At 38.6% G+C, this 21,599-nt stretch overlaps 1 protein-coding gene across 4 annotated transcripts in view; it reads left to right on the top strand.

Moving 5' to 3' along the window:
* CTNNA2 (catenin alpha 2) overlaps positions 1-21,599 on the top strand; it is a 483,346-nt gene that overhangs the window by 95,447 nt on the left and 366,300 nt on the right. For all 4 annotated transcript variants that reach the window (XM_058803073.1, XM_058803075.1, XM_058803076.1 and 1 more), the window contains exon 3: positions 4,784-4,979. In XM_058803073.1, coding sequence (XP_058659056.1) covers positions 4,784-4,979 — 196 coding nt within the window. The remainder of the gene's footprint in view (positions 1-4,783; positions 4,980-21,599) is intronic.

Raw genomic sequence — 21,599 nt, forward strand, 5'->3', positions numbered from 1 at the left:
TTTATGGGGTAAGGACAGTGGCAAATTACTCAAGTTGATAGGGAAAATTGAAGAACAGTTATTATCAAAAAATGGAGTTATGTTACAGACTGAATTGTGCTCAGCAGAACATCTGTGTTCACACATATTGGTGTAATAGGGAAAAAATACCCTTCTTTTTATGTGGCACTAGAAAATAAGCACAAATATGGGAAAAAACCCCAGCAAGTTATCTTCTTCTCTGCAGAAATATGGAAAAAATCCAATTTAGCTGTTTTCTGTTTTGTATGTGAATGAAAAGTAGTTGTTGAAAGCATTTTCTCCTGTACTTTGCTCAATAACACCTTGCAGTTGGAGTGGGATCAGCTAATGAGCTGCTGCAGAGAGCCACACCATAACTTCAGTCTTTGGTGTGCAGAGCCAGGAATTTGTGTGGCAAAATCCCATCCCTGTTTGCTGTGCTGCTGGATGGTCCAAGGGAAGGTCACAAACACAGTGCTCAGGTCTGTTCTCCACCTCGTTTGGAGCAGGGAATCAAATTAGATCTTCCCATGTAACCCCCAACACAATCTGCTTCTCTCTCCAGGTGTTCTGAAAGGTCTTTTCTGCCAAAGACAACAAACAACAGCAACAAAAAAAGCAAACACAACCATGAGACGGTTTGGAAAAAGAGGTTTTGTGTTTTCAGACAGTTGTAATGATTTTTTTTTTTCCCTTGATGCAACAAACCTCTTTTGGAAGCAGCAGGATTTTGAGTGCTCAGGGGGTGACTTGTACAGCCAGTGAGGCAGTGAGAGGGTGCCGTGGAGTGGAAGGGCAGCTGATACCCAGAAAAGAAAAAGGCATTCCACTGAAATGTCAGGGCTGTCTTTGCTCAGGTCATTGAGTGTTTCCAGCACCTTGGTGACCTATGAGTGCATGAGAGGAGAGAAGTAACTCGTAGCTGTTCACATCCAAAAAATGCCACTAGGAAGATCAAATAATACTTACTTGAAAAAAGGGGCATAGGGGGGAAATAGTGAGTTTTAATTTTTTTTTTGTAAATAATTAGTCATCCTTCATAGAAACTCTTTTACATTGACTGCAACTGCCACAAGCAGAGCCAAGTATTTGCCTGAATTGCTTTCATGTTTGCAGAGCTGTATTTGATTTGCCTGCTTTGCTTTATTAAAAAACAAGGAAATGTATAAATGCTGTCCACTCTCAGAAAAAACTCCCAACAACCTCTGTCATTGATATTTAAATGTGTAGAATCACAGAATCATCAAATTATTTGTGCTGGAAGACACCTTTAAAGTTCACCTGGTCCAGTCCCTGTGCCATATGCCACCAGTGTCCTCGAGCCTTTCTCCAAAGGGCTGCTCTCAATCCTTTCATCACCCAATCTGTGCTGAAAACACAACACCAAGGCATCTGTCCTGTGGGATGGGACCAGAGAGAAACCATAAGGATTAGCAAGATAATTAAAAATTAAAAAAAAGGGGAAAAAAAAGGTCTATAATATTTGCCTCAAGAGTTGTCAATATGTGCCTGTCTTTAACGTGGTTATGGAAAGTTTTGGGTAACTAATGAAATTCGAGCAGATACTGAGCAAAGAGAAGGCAAAGGGGCAGAATTACAACTCTGAAACTCGTGGCCCACCCCTTTCAGAAATCTGTAGGGAAGACAGTTGAATTCAGAGAGCCGGGAATGTCCTGGTGTGAGCTGGAGCTGCTGACAGGGGATTGTTTGATGAGTGTGTGACCCAGCTCTGTCCCCTCTCACTTCTGCCATCCCCTGCCCACACCTGACCTCTGCCATGGGGAAATCCATGCTAATAGAATTTTCTGCTTTTAGCAAAGACATCCTCACCTTCCTTTTGTGCTGCTGGGGCTGGGTAAGGAGGCCTTAATTCAGGATGGGGCTGAACTATTAATTAGTGAAGTTCTGTTAATTCCAGCAGAGATCTGTGCTAGGACTGTGTGAAGCTTCTTTAATAAAATAAGAGAGCAAGGTTCCCCAGTGTGATCACAAAGCCAGGATCATTACAAGGCTGCCAAATGAGCTTATGGTAATTATCAAGTGATATATTTGATAATTGTACAGAATTTTGCGTGACTTCTGCATTAATTAGTAACAGAAGCTGATACAGACATTCTTTCCTTTGTACCACTTTAGGTGGGGCAAGATATTTAAAATAAACAAGTTAGCTTGAAAGCCCTGCTGAAAAACCAAACTATTTTAATAAGATAAAAGGTTATTATTATTTTTGCTTCATTTTTTTTCATGCAATTTATATAAATTCATAGGTTATTGGATTTTTAAAAATAGGAAGGAGGCTTGGATGCCATGGATTTTTCTGTCACTGGTATCAGAAGCCTTCCTTCCCCTTTGCTCTGTCCCAGTACAGCTGACTTTGTGAAACAGGAATTCTAATTTTGGAAGAGATTGCTTTTTTAGCCTGTTAACTTGTAATTTAATGTAATTTAAAGAAGCTGACACAAGGTGGGTAAAATGGCAATATTCCAGTTTTTATGAGTTGCTTTCTTCCTATGAGATCTCTGTATTACCCAGAACCCAACCTGTTGGTGCAGGGACTGGAATCCAGAAATTAATTTTCCAGGGGAACATCCTAGCCCCACATGGAGATTTCTCTCCTTGTTTCATCTGGATGCTGTTGATCAGAGGGTAGTAAGATGTTGCTTCTTTTTTTTTTTTTTTTTTATATTTCATGACAGTAGATTTTGTTTAAAATTTTAAAGCCTTTGCTTCAAGTTTACAAATCACAGAGCCAAACAAAGTCTCTAGCACTGTTTATGATCTTGTGTTCTCTAGCTAGCACTCTTCTGTGATTATATTTGAGTCTCACCTTTTGACATGATGGAAATTTATTTTTTAATGGTAGAAACAAAATAAATAAGAAAAAAAAAAGGGCAGCAAAACATTTATGAAGTGGGCTCAAACAGAATGCACCAGTATTTCTTTTTGACAAAGAGGATTGACTTTGGGGGTGCTGTATTCTAAATGTGGGTTATGAGAAGTGGTAGAAGAAATCTCCATCTTCTGTGGTAATTTGGATTTTCCTGTGGACTGTGTTAGTTGTGGGCTCAGCAGGTGAGAGCATTAGCAAAAGTTCCAGTGCTGGATCCTCTTCATCCCTAGGACCTGCACATGTTCATCTGCTCTACACAGAAATTATAAACTGAGAAGATTTTGAGCACTTACACACAATTTAAGTGATTTTTATCTATTTCTGCATATTAAGCAGCATAACAAAAAACAGTTATTTTATTTCAAAAAGGCCCTAAGGAAAATATTACTAAATATTTTGTCTCAATTTATAATTATTTCCACATTGGGAAGTTCTGATAAACTTTTCTTATGGTTTGGTGGCGAGTTAGAATTACTGTAGGTGTCCCGAGCTAGATGCCAATGACAATGATCAGCTATGAAAGGATCTTCAGGAAATTTCATGAGGAATATTTGTAAGGGAAAGCTAATAAAGAAAATATTATTTGTAGATATAAACAGTGGGAAAAAACCCCAAACCATATGATGGATGAATGTTGCATTCCAGTCGCCAAGCAGACTCCTTCCTGAAAGAAGACCCTGGATTACTTTTTTTTTTTCTCCCAATACATCCATGTATATGGTATTTTCAAGCCCTGATTATATATAGAGATGTAGGTACACATATTTATTCTTTCACAGTCTGTAGTTTTAGGATGTGATTTGGAAAAAAAAAAAAAAAAAACTGGCTGAAAGAAAATAAAGTAACGCAAAGAGCACGGTAAAAGGCTTTTTAGTCAAAACTGTACCACAGACCTTGTCACTCTTCTGGTAACAGGGATGAGAGGATAGTGAATTTTCATACTTGTTTTAGAATCTTTTGATTTTTAGTGAAATGTCTTTACTATTTACAAAGGCATTTATTTTCCTACAGCGAATTTGTGGCTTAGAACACTGGTACAACACTACAGGTGCCCTGGTTTGTATCCTGGTTAGGGAGAACTGCATCCCTGCTCATTTTTTTTGTGCATTTAACACCTGATGATACCAAATTCAATATTCCAGTTTTACACTGCAGCAGCCTGGTACTGCTGGAGTGATGCAGGATTCCCTCTTTGCCCAGCACTCAGCTGTGGGATGTACACACTGGGCTGTGATTTTAAGCTTTCTAATCAGTTTATTGACAGCCCAATAAAGAATTCCTTCAGGAGATTCTGCAAACATGGAAGCAGTTTCCCTCTGTTTAAATACTGGTAGGATCATTTCGCTGCCTGCTGTGGTTTTATAACAAAATATTGGGAATACAGTGAAACAGCACTAAGGCAAAGAGTTTTAACCTGTATAATCTTTGCAGGGGGAGCTCTTTGTACCTTTCATGTCTGGAAAATGGCCACAATGTTTTTGTCACCACTTGCATGTCACCGCCAGTACATTATCTCAAGGGACAATTGCTTTTTGAGTGGTTTCTGACCCTTGTGTGTTCAGATTCCATTTTATCAGTGTCTTCGTTTTTAAAAAATGAAAACAAGTAACAAAAACGATGCTTTGGCAGCACAGCCCTGCCATGCCCGGTTCTTATCTTTTTCTTTTTGCTGCTTGGCTTTGATTTGCTTAGCCCAGACTGAGGAGCGGTTAAAAGGAACACCCTCTTTTGGGGGACGTGCCGCTGGATTTTATACTTCCAATTTTATCTATTCAAAACATGTGGCCACTACATCCCTGCCAGGGCACAGAAAATAGTGTGAAGATTGAATTAGGTGTTCCTATAAATAGAGAATTGTTCAAACTGACAAAAGCTTGTTTTTCCTGCCCAAAGGTAACGACGCTGGTGAACACGAGCAATAAAGGACCGTCTGGCAAGAAGAAAGGGCGCTCGAAGAAAGCTCATGTTCTGGCTGCCTCAGTGGAGCAGGCCACTCAGAACTTCTTGGAAAAAGGAGACCAAATTGCTAAAGAGAGCCAGGATCTCAAGGAGGAGTTGGTTGCTGCTGTAGATGATGTTCGAAAACAAGGTATGTGGGAAAATGTGGATTTTTTTCTTCTTTTCTGCCAGGGTTGGGATTAAATGTGTGAGATGGTGTTTCTTGTTGGGACTCAGATCTTTATTAGTTCTTATCTATGTCACAGTCTCACAGAGTGTGAGTTCCACAGCACTTCATTAACAAGGTAAAAATGGAGCCCCATCTCTCTCTCTCTACAAGGTCTTTCAAGGATAAACTGTCCAATTAAGAAATGACACCTAAATTATTTTTACTTTTTTCCCAATAACCAACCACCCATGCCTGCAGTGTGGACTGTTTTATCCAATTTCACAAAACCACCTAAACCCATGGAGAAGAAGGTGAAGAAGAAGGTGAAGAAGTACCTAAAGAAGAAGGACCAGCCTCTGCCCTACAACCTCCATCTTGCTTTATATATATTGCTATATTCTAAAATCTTAAACTCTAAGTTTTCCACCATGTGATATCACACACTTCTATTCAAGCTCCACAATCCCAGTTCCATCATTCCATTTTGGAAGCTTCTCCACAGCCTCAGGTCAATGCAGTGTTCTCCTGGGGGTCAGTGCCTGTCACCACAGAAAGTCTGAAATTCTCAGCAACCAGGGTTCCAACAGGAAAAAATGCTTGGTGGGAGTAGATCTTTGCCCAGTGCCAAAGCTTACTGTTCCATTTTCAGCCTGGTTTTTATTCTGCTGTGTGATTGATGAAAATGATGTGATTTTTTTCACTTGGCTGAATCTGAGCAGTGGTTTAAAGCCTGTGGGTGCAAATGGAGCACTAGGATTATGGTACGTATATTTCTGAACAATCTAACAATTATCAACCAGATAAAAGAGCAGTATAGAAGTACTTGTGATTTCAAATATATAAAAAAATAGTATCAAAGCCTAAAAATACAAGTATAATAACAATATTAAGACAATTATTTTCTGGGTGTTGGTGATAAATGGATACTCACAAGGTCTGACAATTTTTTTTCGAAAGATAAAATGGGTATGAGGTGCTTCCAAATTTACCTGTATGGTAGGGGAAAAATATGTTTTCAATATATGCCTATATATAGGCATATAACAAAATGTTTCAGTTTTATTGACTTTGTAATTATTTTTATTGCAGCAGAATTAAGTACCTTTCAGGTTTATTCCGTTCTAACTCCTACATCTAAAGACACCATCTGCCAGTATCATCAGCATTGGGTTTTAGAACAAGACTGAGAGATCTTCAACTGAGATTTTAAAATGAGTCTAAAGGATTTGGGTGTAAAATACTGATATTCAGTGAGTTACTACCCCAGAACTCATACTATGGTTTTTTTTTTTTATCTTGCAAAAATTGGACTGAAGTGATCATAAGAGAATGCAGGGTTAAATTTTGTGTATATAAGCACTGATTAGTGAATATTCCAGTCTGTTCTCTCCTGAGGGTATTTTTTCCTCCTCTCCACTCTGTTTTCATGTTCTGTGTGGTTTGGGTTTTCTTAAACATTCAATTGTCAGTACATCAGAATAAGTTAAGTATTTGCTGTATGCTCTATGTACAATGATATTCCAGTATTCTAGTGGGGTTTTATTGGTTATTTTTTCTGCTGGGTGTTTGTTGTTGTGATGGTTTTGGTTCGGTGGGGTTTTTTTAGATTTTTAATGCTGATGCTGACTGTTCTGGCATTAATTTTCATTTGTCAACTACTTTAGTTTCTGTTGCTTACATGACTTATTTTGTGTCATGTCAAGTTGTAGTTCAGCATCTTCAGTGGTGATATGAGTGCCCATGTGCTCTCTGAATTTATTAACATTTTCCTTTTGGTTTTTGATGCTGACTCAGCTTCTCCTCAGGAGCCTTCTCCTGAGTTAGAGACATCAAGCTAAACTTGCACACTCTTTATCTAGACTGAATTTCTGTCTTTTTACATGACAAAAAGACTTTTACTTCTCTTAACTTATATTTAGAAAAAACCAACCCAAACAACAATGAAGAAGCAGAGAGGAGGAAAAAGATCTTAAACAGAATTACACAGAATGACACACACATTCATCTCTTGTCAACACTCCAGGCTGGGAAAAAAGCCTGTCAGAAAAGTGGAGCAGCTTTTTTTGGGGCCTGTTCAACACGATCCCATAATGAGGAGAGCAGGAGACACCACACACCATTATTAGCACCCACAAGCCGTGTAAATGAGAGCAGCCCTGGTGTGATGTGAAATGATATGTTTAGCTGGGTGGCATAAAGAGCTGGATTAATGAACTGAGGCTGTGTTTTCCTGGCTGATTTCCTGGCAGGGTTCCAGCTGGGATAATTACATCGTCAACCTAAAAATGTCTGCGGCACTTACAGCTGGCTCTTGGTGTTCTCCTCATTTCCTGCCCTGCCTTGCTGGGTAGTGTTGTGTCCTACTGAAGGCAGCAATTCACTCCAGGGACGCCTGCTTTGCATTGATAGGTGTGGAAAAAATGCTCTGTATCAGTGCAAAATGCTTTGCAATGAATGAGAATGTCCATGGTGTTAAGATTCTCGTTCCTTCTGTAGTGTGGAAGGATAATTTCTTTTGGCTGTAGAAAACTTTGGTGATAAACTGGTTTGATTCATGAAACCTGTTCTAAAAACTCAAAGAGCAAAAACCAAAATGTAAGAACCTAAATGAGGGATGTGGGACTCCAGGGGCTCTCAAAAATGCAGTTTATTGTATCCAAGGTGTCACAGCAGTCCTGTGGGTGACAGAGCTGTGCCCACAGCTGTCAGCTCCAGCTGCAGGCAGGCCTGGAGACCCTGAGTTTAGGTTACAATGCATTACAGACTTTTCTTTTGGTTACATTGCATTATAGACTTTTCTTTTGGTTACAGTGCATTATATACTTTTCTTTTGGTTACAATGCATTATATACTTTTCTTTTGGTTACAATGCATTATAGACTTTTCTCTGCTGAGCATCTTCATACAGTAGAACCAATCTATACCTTAACTTTTATCTCTAGCCTATCATAACTACTGTAATTACCATATTCATGTCACTGTTCTCCAATCACTAAAAGTCAGCGCATTACAGTTTAAGCTAGAAGTTGTTTTTCAGTTTTCTTGCAGTGGAAAATTCTGAGACCTTTTTTCTACTTGCAACATTTGCTGCCTTGTTTCCTGTGCTCTCTTTCTGCTTGGCAAAAACATCTTCTTGTTTGGGGTGGGTTTATCCTTTGCTCTAAGCCATAAAAACCCCTTCTAACTAACACAGCCTTTGCCTCCTTGGTTATCCAGTGAGACTGGCTCAGCAATTCTTTTCTTCTGTATCAAAACTTGCTTCCATCTCTATTCCTTCATCAGACTCTACATTCAAAAATCTTTCTGCCAAGCACACATATCTGTGAGACTTTCTTGTCAAACTTTCATCCTTCCCAACACAAAAGAAATGATGCCTAAAGTTCATCCCTGTGTATCTCTGTATCCCATAATGATTCCATAATAGGAACACTTACACTTCAAAACTACCTAAGTGAGATGATCCAGTTGCTGGGCCATTAAATTCTTTGCTGTATGGGTGTTTATTCTGATACTGTCAGAGTTGTGTAAAAGATCTCCTGGATGAGGGACAAAGATAACCTGGGAAATGTGGAAGTTTATCATTCATGCCTTTTTATATTAAGGAATATAAATCAAGGAAAAGCAGACAGGTGTTGGAACCCGATGATCTGTAAGGTCCCTTCCAACCCAAACCATTCCATGATTCCATGACCATAAAGAGTGGAGCTACAAACCCTTGGAAGTGCAAAGAAGTGAAGATGAACTCACAGGAATTAAAATACAGCATATGTTGTAATTACATATGCATAGGTGTCTAAATGCAACTGGTCTTTTATTGGTCAGTAGTGAACAAGGAAATTCCCTGTGGAGGAGAAATTCAGGCCATGATTGACACAAAAATCTTTCACAAACTGCAGTTCCACTGGGCTCTGGTTTGATTTAATGTGTTAGGACACAGCCTGGGATGCTGCAGAAGCAACACAAGGAAATGGGCTGTACTCATGTAAATTTATTCTATCTGGTAAATGGCTTTGGCAATGTCTGTCTGTGGGTATGTGCTGGTGACTGCCTGATTTAATGTAATTTTCCTGGAAGTTTTCTGGCATGTAGCTGAAACTTGCATTAGAAACATGATTCAGTCCAGCTGCTGGTTGTTGTGTTTTAAATGTTTTTGCTTTTCAAGCATGGTAGATAAAATTTCACGCCATAATATGAAATTCATCAAGGGACAGAAAATACCTATTGATGTTTTTTGTGTTTGAAGACAGGGTAAAGTTGAGGTAGACTTAATTTTTTGTTCATGCAGATTTATGGACATTGTGAAAAAGAATGTGATCTGTGTACTCAGTGACTATCTTGGCATTATGGATGAACATCTCTGAGACATGAAAGTGACTTTAACTTTCTTGGCTTTTTTTTTTCTCTCTGACAGAACACACTAAAAGTCATACTTTTAGTGCTTTAATGCCTTTAACCATCTGGTTTTGAAATTTTTCTGAATGAAATTTTAAAACTAGAACGAAATTCAATGAAGGATGGTTTCTAGAGAAATCTAGATAATCTAGAATCTAGATAACCTGGTTTTTTAGACCAAAAACCCCCCCATATCTTTTAATTTAAACATATGCTCTCCCTATTCTTATTTATAACCTTTTCACTGAAGTATATGAGAACTTCTTTTTGCTTACAGCAGTTAGCATGTACTAGTTCTTGATACAGGAAAAAGTATCTGTGGAAAGAAATTACTGAAAACCAGGTTTTTTTAGACAAACTTGAATTCTTCTATTCATCCTGAAAGGTCAAGTGGGGAATGTGGGCAGTCCTGCTTGATGGGAGAATGAATCTTGTCTGCACTTCTGAAAGAACCTGTGTGTACAATAAACATATTCTCTTTTTTCCAATAATACCTGTCATGAGGTGCCCTGCAAGTTGCTTTTTGTCTGGCTGGTGGCTCATGCCTGGGCTGAAAGCTTTTAGCACAAAGATTTGAAGTTTTCTATTCAGCAAATCCCTGGAGCTGTGGCCTGAAAACTCTTACCTTGTTAATAAAAATTTTTTCTTTTCTATTTTGAATTGCTTGTTATGTAGGGAAGTGACTTCAATTGTTATTCATGTTTGCAATGTTCCTCTTGAGATATCTGGGCCCCTAAGTACCATTCCATGCTAATGCTGGCTCTTTCAGACTCTTTTCCATCCATTAATTATCTTTCAGCTCTCTGAGAATTGAGCTGCAGAAAGACATCAAAATTCCTACTCTGAAATGATTTAAAACACTTATGAGGAAAAAGCAGATGTTGTAGAGCATCTCCAAGAGTTGCTATGCAGGAAAGTAGGGTCAGGGGTTCCCAAAACCAGGAGTGAGGCTGCTGCAGCTCTGTGACCCCAACTTGAAGCAGGAACGAGACTGATGCTGTATTTCCAGTACATGCACACAAGCATGTCGCCACATTTCTCTTCACAGAGGAAATCAAGGCACAATTCTTCCCAAGAATATTTTTGGGTTTCCCATTCTCTGAACCTCAGAGAAAGAAAAAACAATTCTTATCTCATTTACTGCTTCTGTGTTTGTTCATAAGTGGAATGCATTGTGGAAGATTGTTCACCTGAAGGGAATTGATGATTGGATTCTGGTGTGAGTGTTTTGATTCACTGACCAATGGAATCCAGGTGTGTGTTGGGACTGTGGGCTGACAGTCACGAGATGTTGTGCAGTGGAATGCTTGGCAGATTCAGTTTAGATGTAATGTAGTGTAATGTAATATGGAATAATTTAGATGTAATGTAGTATAGAATAATATAGTATAATAAAGTAATTAATTACCCTTCTGATAAGATGGAGTCCTCCTCATCATTCCTTTCCTTTGTCGGGGGCAAAAATATCCACTATACAAGCACACACACACAGCTGATGTATATAATACATATATAATATACATGTATATACTTTATATTTATGGCTGACCACACGTCAGCCTCTCAACACTCACTGTTCTATGATTCTGTGAGACACTGGAACTGTCTGCCCAAAGAGGTCGTGCTTTGTAGGGGGATTGAACATGAGTAAATAAAGGTAGTAGAGAAAGTAATCTTACCCCCTAAAGAGTTGCAGCTGAGCCAATTATTAAGGATCAGGAGCAGGCATGATTTTAACAAGCCACAGCTGTAGCCAATCATAAAAGTGTTATAAAAGAGTGGGTTGGTTGGTTGAGGGGATCTGGAGTCAGTTGGCTGCTGTGAGGACAAGGGAGAGTCAGTGCCTGGAGGAGCTGCCTACAAGAAACATCAAGGGGGTACAAAACTCCAGCAATATGGAACCCTTGTAATGTAATAACAATGGAACTCTTGTGTTATATATGATAACAGTGCTCACTGCATCACTGGAAATATTCAAGGTCAGGTTGGATGGGGCTGTGAACAACCTTGTGTAGTTAAGATGACCTTGCTCATTGCAAGGGGTGGACTAGGTAACCTTCAAAATCCCTTCTAACTCAAACTATTTTATATTTCTGTGAAACAAACCCAACAGCACTAATGTCTTGTCCTCCTCCATTCTGTTCGTGATCAGGATTGATCTTTAAGAAGAAAACTAAAAGCGAAGAAAAAATGAAACACATACAGGGCATGGCAGGGGGGTTGGAACTAGACAGTCTTTTAAGGTCCCTTCCAACCCAAACCATTCCATCATTTTATGACTTTCTGTACACATTGGATTTAAGCTTTTGGGGAGAACTGCTGATGATACTAGTTCTTGGTAAAGCCAGCTGGCTGTCCAAGGATCTTCACTTCTTCTGTGTTCTCTGCACTATTTCCAAAAGATTTATTTCTGTTTAGTCTTGGCTGGAGTTCTTCTGATATTCATTTCACTTTTCAGTGTTTTGTTTAAGCTCATGCTAGTTTAAATTTATTAAAGTGACTTTCATCTCTTGGGTATGTTTGTTATAAAGGGTAGTTGGTTTTGATATATTGCCTGAACATGCCAGTTTGTGACAGATTTTGCAAAAGCAGTGATATAAGTTTGAAAAGTAATATAAATTAATGCATTTGGCAATTTTCTTATACTATATTTATTTACATTGTCTTTCTAGAAGATTTTATACTATTGTGGCTTTATATCAGGATGAAATCAGAATAAAATTTCTTTAACATGCCAACTTCTGACAGTTGTCAAAAATAAAATTATGCTCAGAAACTAAAAGATAGGGAAGTAGTGTTTCCTCCAGAAATATTTCATTTGAGTATTAAAATCAAATCCTAAAATTACTGCTTGTTCTTTTAGAATAAATATTTCTGTTAGTAAAGGTTTTATTTGAGAAAGTATTACAGAAATTCAGCACAGTTAAAAGAAAAAAAAATCACTATCAAGGGACTGTAACTAGGCCATGTTTTGCAGTAAATATTTAACTCCACCACCCATCAGTATGCATGAAATTTCAGGATTCAGGTCAAATTTGGAGAATAGCTTCACTAGGATTTAAATTAAGAAAATTATTACAAGAAAAAAGATCTTACAAACTGGGATGGGTACCATGGGCTGTTATCTTGCCTTGTTCTGTCTTCCAGCAGTAATTCCCAAACTGGATAGGCTTAATCCACACTGAGTAATCCTCAGCAGCATTTAATGTACAGCCTTTTCAATTAAGTTTTGAGATAACCATGAGCAACGTTCTGCAAGGAGATTTCCTCCATGCATGAAATTTGTATTTGTGTCCCCTCTGTAATTCAATGTGGAGATTGGAGCTGAAGTCCCTGACCCCTCAGAATGGTTCTGTGAAGCTGCAAAGCACCACAGGGTAAGCATCTCGACCTCTCTCTTTGAAGCTGTTCTGATCTATGTGTTACTGAAACTTCCTCTGAGTCCCAGCTGAGTGCTGGAAATGAAATCACTGTTGATTCATTAGGCAGAAATTCTGAGCTGGAATTTTTTTTTCTTCAGCATAAAAAAAAAGAAAAAAAAAGGAGGAAATAAAAAAGGAGGAAATAAAAAAGGAAAGGTTTGAGTCATCTTTGAATGGGAAAATCAGTTATTTTAGTCTGTCAGATCAAAAGTATTTGGAAGGAAATTCCTTTTTGCCTGGCACAGGTGTGATCTCAGATGACTGTGTAGGCCAGTGATGGAAGTTTTGAGCTGGGCAAAGGAACTGAGAGTTTCACCAGCTGTCTGATGAAGGATAGGGAAACTGGTGGGAGATCAGGATGGTATAGAGGCTTTGTCTGGGATGTTTAAATTGGGAAGTGGCATACTGAAGGGAGAACGAGTCTAGGAGATGAGCTTAAGATTTGGTCATTGCTTTATGCTTCTGTCACTGAACAGCGAATTTTCAGTCTTTCAAAAACTAGCTGGAAAATTGCAAGAACAGCTTTGTGGTGATTACACATGCACATACAAAATAAAGAATTGCTAACAAACTTTTACAATAAAATTTCATTCTGTGGAGTAAATTGTGCAATGGAATTCAGTTTTTAAAAGTGATGTTTTCTGTGTTTAGAATGTAACTGTAAATACTGCTGTAATTCATCTAACGTGGGAGGAGGATCTTGAGTTTGGATCCATGCTACCCGGATTATTTCTGCTCAGTTAAAAGGGGGAATGAAATTAAACTGAACGAGGACATGTTTAGATTAGAAATGAGGAGAAAATCCTCCCTGTGAGGGTGGTGAGGCCCTGGCACAGGTTGCCTAGAGAAGCTGTGGGAGCAGAAGTCCTTCCTTTCATGGCAGCTTTTGTGAAGGCAGAAGCTTCTCTTTAGAGGTTCTTGTTTATGGTTTGCGACTGCAGCCACTGGTGAAGATGTATTTCACAATTAGAAACTGTTTAGAGGTGAATTTTACAAACTCTTGGGGCAGCAAGACAAGCCAGCAAGGTCCTGTGTGGGACCTCTGGACCTGAAAGAAGCAGAGAACAGAATGATCAAAACGATTCTTATCTCATTTGGTGTGCCTGTGTTGTGCCAAAATAGAATGCAATATGGAGATTGTTTACCCAGAGTGATGGTGTTTTGTTTCCTTGGCCTATGAGGGTCAAGTGTGTGTGTGTCAGGACTGTCGACTGATAGTCAGGAGATTCTGTCCACTGGAGTGCAGTTAAGTGCTTAGCAGATTCAGTTTAGATTTAATGTAATATAGTGTAATATAATATAGAAAAATATAGTATAATGAAGTAATTAATTAGCCTTTTGATAAGATGGAGTCCTCCTCATAATTTCTCTCCCCCTTGCTGGGGTTGCACTGTATTTACTGTAGTCCTGAGGGGAGGCTGCCATGTGCCTGTACAGACAGAGAGCTCCTCTCATCCCCTCACGCCACAGCGGCCATGGCAGAGCCGGTAAAAATGGCGGGAACCAGCAGCGAGAGAAAAACAGACCCCCCGTGAGCTGGAAAATTTTTATCTGCCTCTAAAATTACTCTTGGGCTCCTGCCTTTTTGGTATAGGTTGCTGCCATCTTGTCTCTTTGTTCCTGGGGCCCGCAGTCACCCTTTTGGAAGGGACGGGTGTGGCGCCATCTTCCCTTTGTCCCTCAGGCACACGGCCGCCTCAGGCAGGCGCCGTTTTGGGAAGGCCCATTCCAACATTTTGGGTCTCTCTTTGTGTCTCTGAGGTTTGTGAGATTGGGTAGTTTTGTATCTAGCAGTTATTTACTAGTTATTTACAGTTGTTTTTTGTCTGTTGCTGCTCCATTTGTCAGTACACAGTTATTTTTTCACTTATATTTACTCATAATCTTTCCTTACTGGTGGCAAGGGATTAGTTGGAATTAAGCGGAGGTGGCTTCTTTTGGAGCGTCCAACTTTATAAATGGTCTTAAACCAAGACACTGCCCTATCTCTGGAAGCGTTCAAGGCCAAGCTGGATGGAGCTTGGAGCAACCTGGTCTAGTGGAAGGTGCCCCTGTCCATGGCAGGGGATGGAAAGATGAGCTGTAAGGTCTCTTCCAACCCAAATTATTCCATGATTCTGTGTTTACCCAGTGGCATTTAATGAGAAAGATACGAGCAGTCCTTGGGGCACTAAGGGTCTTCCTTTCCCCCCTGCTCAATCCTCCTATTTGCCTACAGTACATTTTGTTCTGTGTTCTTTATTTTTTGACTGCATTTTCCATGGCAGTCATCCAACTTCAAAAGTTGTATAAAAGCTTCTTTCTCCCATACAGATTAGGCTTTAATTTTGGATATGGTTTCAGAAAGCGGTATTCAATAAGAGAAGTATTAAAAATGACAGCTTGAAAATTTGAAATATACTTTCTAATATCTGAGTCCTAAAAGATGCTTAGTCAGTATATAAAAGGCTTTAATTTATTGCCTTTCCATTTACGATTTTGAACACGTCTTTTTCTGAAGTACATTTTTAACGTACTACAAAGGCCAGTAATACTTTACAGAGTGAGGGAATATAAAATGTTATAATCAAATAACAGGCTCTGATTTCCTCTGAGAAGTGTCAAATTATAGCATTCTGATCTCCAGCTATCTTGTTCTTTCTGTTTTAATCCCTTTATCAGAGACAAATTCTCTTTAGATCTTTGAGATATTTCAGCTGCTGTTTATGTATGAACATGGGAAAAGGAGCCTGTTCTGTATAGCTGATGGAATTTAGAATTATTTTCATATCTACTAAAAATAAAATTGTAGGCTCTCCACTGATTTTGATTTTGGATGTTTGCAAATTTCATTCAGCTATAATTGTTTCAATTTACTTTGAGATCTGTGCTCTTTTTTTTGGTGTTTTAGTTGTAGATAAGTCACTTGTTAAGCTCTGTTCATACTATGTGATTTCTACAGTATGTGATGAAATATGTTTTTTCTTCAGAAAATGTCACCTCTATTTCCTTTCACCTGTTTGTGGTGGACTTTATGGTTTTAAATCTCTCCTTATTTTATTTATTCAACACTTACCTGTCTGAACAGAGAATTTGGGTGGGACTTGGGCAAAAAAGGAGTGTCAGTGACTTTTGTGAAAAGGGACAAGGGATGGGCAGCTCAGGAAAGCTACAGGGACATTTGGAGGTCATTCAGGGAGAATATGGCAATGACCAAAGCCCAGCTAGAACTGAAACCTGGCTGCTGCCATTGAAAACCAATAAAGAAGGATTCTACAAACTCATTAACAACAGGGGTAGAACCACTTTTGGAGGCTTCATTCTTTCATTCTGTTCCCATCTCTGCCCTTCAGCTCAGAGTGCTGGGTACCTGAAGGACAGCTCCTCTTACTGTGGGAGACTGAGGCAAAGAAGGAATTCAGTACCTCAGCATTTTCCTCATCCTTTGTGACTGAGTTTTGCTCTGCATCCAGTAATGGATGGACATCATGGAATCATGGAATGGTTTGGGATGAAAGGGACCTTAAAGCTCATTTAGTTCCAACTCTCTGCCGTGGCAGGGACACTGTCCACTAGCCCAGATTGCTCAGAGCCCTCTCCAGCCTTGAATCCCCTCAGCCTCCCTTCTGCCATGCCCAGGTATTTATAAAGGACAGTCCTAACACTCAACCATCTTTTTTTTTTCTATTACCTATACAGGCTCAGGCTGGTGATCCTTTCTTTCTGTTCTCATTACAAACCTAATGATAATCATGTCTTGTTTATGTGCATTTTCCTGTGCACAACAGCAATCTGCCTTTCTGGGTGTTGATGGAGGGCTAAAGATTAGTTTTGTGTTTTGATCTCTGCCCTGGAATGTAAATTCACACCATGAGGCTCAGTTATCTCATTATCTCTGCACAGAAGCTCTTGCAGTTTTTAAACATTCAGGCAATGAGTATAGTTATATAAAGGAGCTCTTGTATTAACACATAGGTGTCACTGCATGTATGTGAATTCCCATTGAACTGGCAGTAAATTCTTAGGTTACTAAAATGTTGCCAAGTCAAAATTGGTTTTTTTAGTCATCAAAAATTAATTTTTAAACATAGTTCTCAATTTTGGAAAGTAATCTTTATGTAAGCTGAGGCTTTGAGCATGATTTTAGAATCTTTGGTTTTATGGCAAGAAAAATAACTGCATCAAATCTCAAATATAGGTTATTATAAACAGTGTGTGCAGATTATGTGAACTAATAGAAGAACTGAAATAATTTTTTAAAATGTTTTTGTACTTTCAGTCTGTTTCTCTGTGTAAACCTGCAGATGCTCTCTGTATTTTATGTTGTCTTTTTTTATCATCTTTTTCTTACTGTAAGTCTATACTGTAGATTTTCCCTGTGCTGATGACTCTCCCATGTCTGCTTTTCTCATTTCTCATCCTCTCTCCTACAGGAGTATCTTTCTAAATTTTTGTATTTAAATTTTTCCTGTTATTTTTCTTTCTTGGCTGCAAACCCCTCAGCTGTCCAGCATTAACATGCCTGTCCTCCTAATTCCAGCTGGGGTTGTGGGAAGGTTTTTTTACTTTTAGCCATGTTTGTTCCCTAGATTAAGCACTGTTCCCTCTTTCTCTTACTGCTTCAAGACATTCAGGTGGGATCTAGTGTAAGGAAAAGCATGAATTAGCAGAAACACAAAAATGACCATCAAAGCTAACAGGGAGCTGATAATCCACCAGACTGATCAGTGTCATCATCACTCCTTCCCCCTCCTCACGGTGCTTCCCATGTGCTGACATTATCAACTTGCTGCTCCCTCTTTTTCGCAGATCACTGGGATTTTTTGATAAATTTTGGTATGAAAACACATCTTGCTGGAAAATATCAACCCTTTGAACTGAAGCTTATCTCAAAAAATATCAATTTCAAATAAACTCTTTATTGGGTATTTTCTTTTCATGTGATGATAGAGAGTGATGGAACTGATTCTAATTATGATTTTGAACTTGGTTCACGGTGCCTTGGGCACAGATAGAATTTGCCCTTGAACTTGCTTTCCTCTACAGTATTTGTGAGCCTCTTCAGGGCCCAGAATGAAAATAATATCCAGAATGGTTGAATCTGTGTGCCTAATGCTGAATGTTGTTTTCTTGATGTGCCTCCTTTTCCATGAATTTTGAGTGCTTTTCAAGTGTTGTTCTCTTCTATACCTGATATGTTAAATTTATTAATGACAATTCTATTTAAATTAATACATTGTTTTGCAGAAACCCATTAAATTATTAAACTCAAGATGTTAATCACTAGGACTTAAAGATTTTTCTTTGTCAGTTCCATTCATTTTAGTCCTTTTTTACAATAATGATTTTAATAAATGTACCATGCACAGTTCACCAGAAAGACAGCAACTTTTCCTAACATTTTCCACTGCAGTTTCTTGTTTAGGTGATGAACTATTCTCCTTATTTTGAATGTGCTTCTTGATGCAACCTTGCAGCATTTGGATAAAGAAGAAGATACTTATTTTAAATTAGAGATTTCAAATTTTTAGTATGAACATAGAAGTTGTGGGAAAATTGGTAGCTGAACTACTTGCTGATAGGACAAGGGAGAAGATATTTCAACTTAAGAGTTGAAATATGGGATATTGGGAGAAATTGTTCTCTCTCATGGTGAGGAGGCCCTGCACAGGGTGCCCAGAGAAGCTGTGGCTGCCCCTGGATCCCTGGCAGTGCCCAAGGAGAAGTTAAGATGGGGCCTGGAGCACCCTGGGATAGGGGAAGGTGTCCCTGCCCATGGCAGGGGATGGAACAGGATGGGCTTTATGGTCCCTTCCATCCCAAACCTCTCTGTGATTCCATGTTTTGTCAAACATTGTAGTTCAGCAGTGTAATTTTTACCAGGGTACAAATAAAACAACATTTTAATTCAGTTGAGCTTGAGTTTTGAAATTTGCCTCTGTATTTATTGATATCTCAAGAGGTCCAATGTGCTTTTGTGTTCCCAGACACAGTGCTGAGCATCTCAAATGTTCATGTTGATGTTCCCTGAGCTCTTCAGTTCAGTGAAGGCAGATCAGTTTTGTGTGTCCCTGAAGGATGTTAATCCTTGGAGTAACTGAGTTGCAGACAAAGAGGGATTAGAGATGCTAATGTATCCTCACATCCCAAATAATTTAGTTTTGAATTGAAATTTAATTGGGTTTTTATTGTACTTAAGTGTATCAGTGATGCTCCAAATGCACTATTAATCTGACTATTAATTAGAAAAGTTCTTTCTAAAACATAACATTAATGGATAAATTGTCTTGCATTGTCATAGATATTGGCTAAATACCTCAAAGTTCTGTATTCTTGCTATTTTCAGTCCCTCAGGAAAGATGTAGTTGGGTTAATTAAAATTACATATCTTAATGGTCCATGAAGTGAATGATGTGGTGTGTTCTTGGATCTAAGAGAGAACATTGAATCTAAAATACCTACTAGATTTAAGGATATCCATCCATTGTGCTTTAAAATTCAGAGTGATTCATCTTCCATCGCTCTGTCTAAATATCAAATGTAGAGCGAGTCAAATGCAAGTGAACTGGATTGTCTGTACAATCAGTTCCAGAGGGAGACAGCTCCAGGAGCTGAAATGTGACAGGAAAAGTTTGGGCTTGATCAGACATTGCCTGTTCTGGCCTTGAAATCCGTTAAAACGATGAGAACAGTGGTCATCCTCTCACAGATGGAGAACAAAGTCCCAGCTGCAAGTGGAAGAGGACATGAGTTTAGGGGACACAGTTGTAAAGATTTAGGAAAAAGGTTTTAAGGAAAAGGAAGACTAAACAGCCATTTGTGTAAGGCTTTTAGAATTCTGAATAGACTTTTTAATGCATGTTTGTATTTAATAAGTATGCAGGATTACTGTGGTCTCCAAAACATTTCCCACCCACATTCTGATAATATCGAAGGTTATCAGAGGTTAATACTGAAATTAACATATTCGATTATGGAGAATGGTTTTTAAAATACTGTAAACAAAATACCATGTTTTAAGAGATGTGGTAAATAATAAATGTGATTAATAAGGTAGGAGGAATATAGACAGTGAGTAACCCACCATCCAGGACCAGGTTAAGGTCATCATTCCTAAAATTTGACTGTTCATCTATATACTAGCATGGAAAGTGAGTGATCCTACTCTATTTGGTGAATTTCTAGACACATCCAAGGGGGATAAAATTGCAGATCTTTGCATCCTGAAGGGTTTGCTTTTGTTTCTTAAGACAACATCCATTTTGAAAGGATTAAAACCTGCTTACATGATTTAAATACACCTTATTAACAATAATAGGTTGTTCAAATTTATCATATTATCATTTAGTATAATTCTCACTCTTGTGTGGAATCTGCTACTCAGTTTCAATCTATATATTATTATAATTTATAATAGCTTCATAACAATGCATTTGCTCTAATTACAAGGAGAGCACTCTAAAATACTTCCGTTATGTCATGGATCAGTTGTTCTGTCTTTTGAATCATGGACATGTAGAACAAAAGGAGAAATCTGAAAGAAATGGATTAATTAGGCTGTAGCTTTATTAACTTCTTCCATTTGGGAACTGCTCAGGAGTGGTGCATCCAATCAATTTGTCATTGTTCTGGTAATTATTTCCAGGTGTTTGGTGTATTGTCAGCATCCCCTACTGATCACAGCTATTCTCTGCATTGCTACTCAGTGCCCATCTTCTGTCTCTTAATACACTTCAAGGCTTTGCAAAAAAATATCTCCTCTGTCTATTAACCATTGAAATCCTTGTTTAATGCTTTTCTCTCAGGTAGATGTTTTGCCTTAAGTCTGCTCATGAAATTCCAGTAGCTTTTTTTGGTGGCCTTTGCAATCATCTGTTGATAGATGTTTGCAGTTGTTAAGCTCTGGGGACATGGTGGGATTGTTGGGGTGTCCTGTGTAGGGCCAGGAGCTGCACTCAGTGATCCCTATAATTCCATCCCAGGATATTCTGGGATTCCATGAGTATTTCTCATAGCTGCAAGAGGTCCTAAAAATCTGCAATTCTTATCATCTGTACTCCAAAAGCAGAATTGTTTCATGGGGCTACTGTAATGATGATAGAAATGATACTGTGTGCAATTAGACGGAACTGAAGTACTGCCTTTAGTCTGTCAGGACTCCTCACAAAAATGACAAAGCCAAAAAGGGACAGTAGGGACAAGAGTGGAAGAAGAACACAGTGAAACTGAAGGACACATGGGTCATGAGAAGAAATGGATTTACATTATCTACAAATACAGGCAGTGTGGCATTAAAGTGTCTCTAATGAAAGGAACCTGTCAGATCCTGGAGTTCATTTTGGAGTGAGTTTCTTCATATGGGATTAATTGGGGTTGAGTGTCTGAGCTGTTTCTAAGATGGAAGCTTGATAAATTTATGAGTGTAGCTATTATCATATTAAGATTATTATTAATTATATTATCACTTGACTGACTGCAGTGGCAAGGAAGCAGACCTGATGGCTTCAGATGTCTGTGTTTCTTGTGTCGACCCAATTTTCACTAAAAGTAATTTAATATAGATTACAGAACAACTTGAAATGCATTTGGAAAGAAATGGATAACTAAATGGAGGGTTGACTTTTTCCAGATAAAAATGTTTCTCTAAAGAATAATTGGCCTAGCTGAAGCTCCACTGATACCTTTAGCCTAAGAGTAGTTTGATACCAGTGCTGTAAAAGGATTAAAATATGTTAATTGGCACTGAGAGAGATGAGCCTTCCTCCCCATAACTGCTAGTTTCTTTGGTTATTAGTTTCTAAATTATGAA

The sequence above is a fragment of the Ammospiza caudacuta genome, chromosome 4 (genome assembly GCF_027887145.1).
Source record: "Ammospiza caudacuta isolate bAmmCau1 chromosome 4, bAmmCau1.pri, whole genome shotgun sequence".
Classification (NCBI taxonomy): domain Eukaryota; kingdom Metazoa; phylum Chordata; class Aves; order Passeriformes; family Passerellidae; genus Ammospiza; species Ammospiza caudacuta.